The following is a 3,669-nucleotide window of genomic DNA, read 5'->3' as shown; positions in this document are numbered from 1 at the left end:
GTCATCCATCAACGATCCATCAATGGCAGTCATCCATCAACGATCCATCAACAGCAGTCATCCATCAACAGCAGTCATCCATCAACAATCCATCAACAGCAGTCATCCATCAACGATCCATCAACAGCAGTCATCCATCAACGATCCATCAACAGCAGTCATCCATCAACGATCCATCAACAGCAGTCTTCCATCAACGGTCCATCAACNGACTCCTTCCTGAACTCCCCCAAGCAGGGACAGACATACGGTGGTCCTCCTCCCACCTCCTCATCTTCCACCTTTAGCTCCGCCTCCTCCCACCCCTCCCTCTCACTGTGTCTCTCCCCCATAACCTCCACCCCTCCCTCCTCTGTCTCTCCCCCCTCCTCTCTCTCCTCTCTCTCTACCTCCCCCTCCTCCTCTGCCTCGCCTCCTTCCTCCTCTCTGCCCCCCTCCCTCAACCTCACCCTGTCCCCCACCTCCTCTGTGGCCCCACACATCCTCCCCCTCTGCCTGGAGCTGGGAGGTCTGGTGGGGTCTGAGGAGGTGCGGGAGCAGGCGGGGCCTGATGAAGAGGAGGTGAAGGGCCGGACTGATGATGAAGATGTTGATGATGATGAAGGTAGTGCTCCTCCCACCAAGCTGGCACTGCTGCAGGTGAGCTTCAGACCCTCTTACTGTTGAAGGACACGCCCACTACAATGTGTGGGCGTGTCCTTCCTCTTACTACTCTGTGTGGGCGTGTCCTTCAACTCACTACTCTGTGGGGACATGTCCTTCCACTCACTACTCTGTGTGGGCGTGTCCTTCCTCTAACTACTCTGTGGGCGTGTCCTTCCTCTAACTACTCTGTGGGCGTGTCCTTCCTCTCACTACTCTCTGTGGGCTTGTCCCTCCTCTAACTACTCTCTGAGGGTGTGTCCTTCCTCTTACTACTCTCTGAGGGCGTGTCATTCCTCTAACTACTCTGTGGGCGTGTCCCTCCTCTCACTACTCTCTGTGGGCGTGTCCTTCCACTCACTACTCTCTGTGGGCGTGTCCTTCCACTCACTACTCTCTGTGGGCGTGTCCTTCCACTCACTACTCTGTGTGGGCGTGTCCCTCCTCTCACTACTCTCTGTGGGCGTGCCCCTCCTCTCACTTCTCTCTGTGGGCGTGTCCCTCCTCTCACTACTTTCTGTAGGCGTGTCCTTCCACTCACTACTCTCTGTGGGCATGTCCTTCCACTCACTACTCTGTTGGCGTGTCCTTCCACTCACTACTCTCTGTGGGCGTGTCCCTCCTCTCACTACTCTCTGTGGGCGTGTCCCTCCTCTCACTACTCTCTGTGGGCGTGTCCCTCCTCTCACTACTCTCTGTGGGCGTGTCCCTCCTCTCACTACTCTCTGTGGGCGTGTCCTTCCATTTACATATATTTCTGTCTCTCAGACAAGCCCTGCCTTCTCCAGCACATCTCCACGGCAACAGTCGGATGACTCCGCCTCCCTCCTCTTAGTGAGCACGGACACACAGAGTCAACCCCCCCAGCTGACCTATGAGAGGCAGGGACAGGCTGATGGACAACAGACTTTCCTCCTGTCTGCTCCAGAAGCTCCGCCCCCTGTCAGAATACCCAATCAGCCGCCAGTGATTTCTGGCCCCACAGGTGTTGCCATGGACACCACATCAGTCCAGGTGAAGGAAGAGCAGAGGCGGGGCTTAKACTCAGAGGACACCTGCATGGACCCGCCCTCTGAGGAGGAGGCGGATCCCGGTGAGCAGGGAGGGGAGGAGCTCGACATCTCCTTCGACAGCCAGTTTCCTGATCTMATCTCTGACCTCATCACTGAAGAGTCCAATCCCACAGCGGCTCCGCCCCCTGCCGCCGTCACGCCGAGACCGGTCCTGTTKCCTACGGGGGTCCGGTATATGGTTCCTCCACAGCCGTCCCCTTCCTCCTCCTTCCTCCCGTTCCCTCAGCCGCTGCCCTCCTCCTCCACGCACCTGGCCTCCATCACAGACTTCTCTCCAGAGTGGTCCTATCCAGAGGTAACGACCCGTTTGGATCAGTCAGAACCAGTGGAACCAGGGAACCGTTCTCACAGTCTGACCTGTCCTCTGCAGGGCGGTGTGAAGGTTCTGATCACCGGGCCGTGGACCGAGACGTCCTGGCGTTACTCCTGTGTGTTCGACCAGAGCACCGTCCCTGCAGCGCTGATCCAGCCTGGAGTCCTGCGCTGCTACTGTCCAGGTACTGACCCGCTTCACTGAGTCCATCAGAACCTTGGTTCCTCTGCCTTTATACTACAAACTATAGAACCCAGCTCTCATTAGAACCCAGCTCTCATTAGAACCCAGCTCTCATTAGTAGGTTAGGGGTAGAGGTTAGGGTTTATCTGCAAAGGTTCTGACCCAACAACACACCTGTTCTGTGTAACACCTGTAAAACCAGCAGAACTAACTAATGGGTTCTGTCTCTGTTGTGTTTCAGCCCATGAGGCCGGTCTGGTGTGTCTGCAGGTTCAGGAGCCCGGAGGTTCTGTTTCCTCGTCGGTTCTGTTTGAGTACAGAGCGAGGAACGCCAGCTCACTACCTAGCTCCCAACTGGACTGGCTCTCTTTGGACGGTCAGTCACTGCTCCTCTTCATCTTCATCACTGTCACAACCAATCACAGCCAAGTTCTAACTAACCAGAACCAATCACAGTCCAGTTCTAACTAGAACCAATCAGACCAGTTCTAACAAGACCCAATCACAGCCAAGTTCTAACTAACCAGAACCAATCACAGTCCAGTTCTATCTAATCAGAACCAACAGCCAAGTTCTAACTAACCAGAACCAATCACAGTCCAGTTCTAACTAGAACCAATCAGACCAGTTCTAACAAGACCCAATCACAGCCCAGTTCTAACGAACTACAATCAATCACAGACCAGTTCTAACCAGAACCAATCTCAAACCAGTTCTAACCAACCAGAACCAATCACAGCCCAGTTCTAACTAGAACCAATCAGACCAGTTCTAACAAGACCCAAACACAGCACAGTTCTAACTAACCAGAACCAATCACAGCCCAGTTCTAACTAACTACAATCAATCACAGACCAGTTCTAACCAACCAGAACCAATCACAGACCAGTTCTAACCAACCAGAACCAATCACAGACCAGTTCTAACCAACCAGAACCAATCACAGACCAGTTCTAACCAACCAGAACCAATCACAGACCAGTTCTAACCAACCAGAACCAATCACAGACCAGTTCGAACTTACTAAAACCAATCACAGCCAGGTCCTATTTAACAAGAACCAATCACAGTCCTGTTCTGACCAACCAGAACCAATCACCGTCTTGTTCTAACCAACCAGAACCAATCACAGTCCAGTTCTGACCAACCAGAACCAATCACAGTCCAGTTCTGACCAACCAGAACCAATCACAGTCCAGTTCTGACCAACCAGAACCAATCACAGTCCAGTTCTGACCAACCAGAACCAATCACAGTCCAGTTCTGACCAAACAGAACCAATCACAGTCCAGTTCTGACCAAACAGGACCAATCACAAAGACAACCAGTGACTCAGCAGCTTCTGTACTACCCAGCATGATTTACTTCCTGCTATGTTCCTATGATTCACTTTAGGAATGTGCGATATGGCAAAAAATTCATATCACGATATACATTATGATGAGTGGTGGTAATGAT

The 3,669-nt window shown here is 52.7% G+C and overlaps 1 protein-coding gene across 4 annotated transcripts in view; it reads left to right on the top strand.

Annotated features, from left to right (window-relative positions):
- Positions 1–210: 210 nt before the first annotated feature.
- Positions 211–3,669, top strand: part of camta2 (calmodulin binding transcription activator 2) — a gene marked incomplete at its 5' end in the record, with an annotated part of 32,561 nt that continues 29,102 nt past the window's right edge. For all 4 annotated transcript variants that reach the window (XM_014032428.1, XM_014032427.1, XM_014032426.1 and 1 more), the window contains 4 exon segments: positions 211–639; positions 1,411–2,010; positions 2,086–2,212; positions 2,453–2,587. In XM_014032428.1, coding sequence (XP_013887882.1) covers positions 211–639; positions 1,411–2,010; positions 2,086–2,212; positions 2,453–2,587 — 1,291 coding nt within the window.

This window comes from Austrofundulus limnaeus, unplaced genomic scaffold, assembly GCF_001266775.1.
Source record: "Austrofundulus limnaeus strain Quisiro unplaced genomic scaffold, Austrofundulus_limnaeus-1.0 Scaffold1446, whole genome shotgun sequence".
In the NCBI taxonomy this organism is placed as follows: Eukaryota; Metazoa; Chordata; class Actinopteri; order Cyprinodontiformes; family Rivulidae; genus Austrofundulus; species Austrofundulus limnaeus.
The sequence above is the reverse complement of the archived record's forward strand: the minus strand, read 5'-3'. Positions and strand labels throughout refer to the sequence as shown.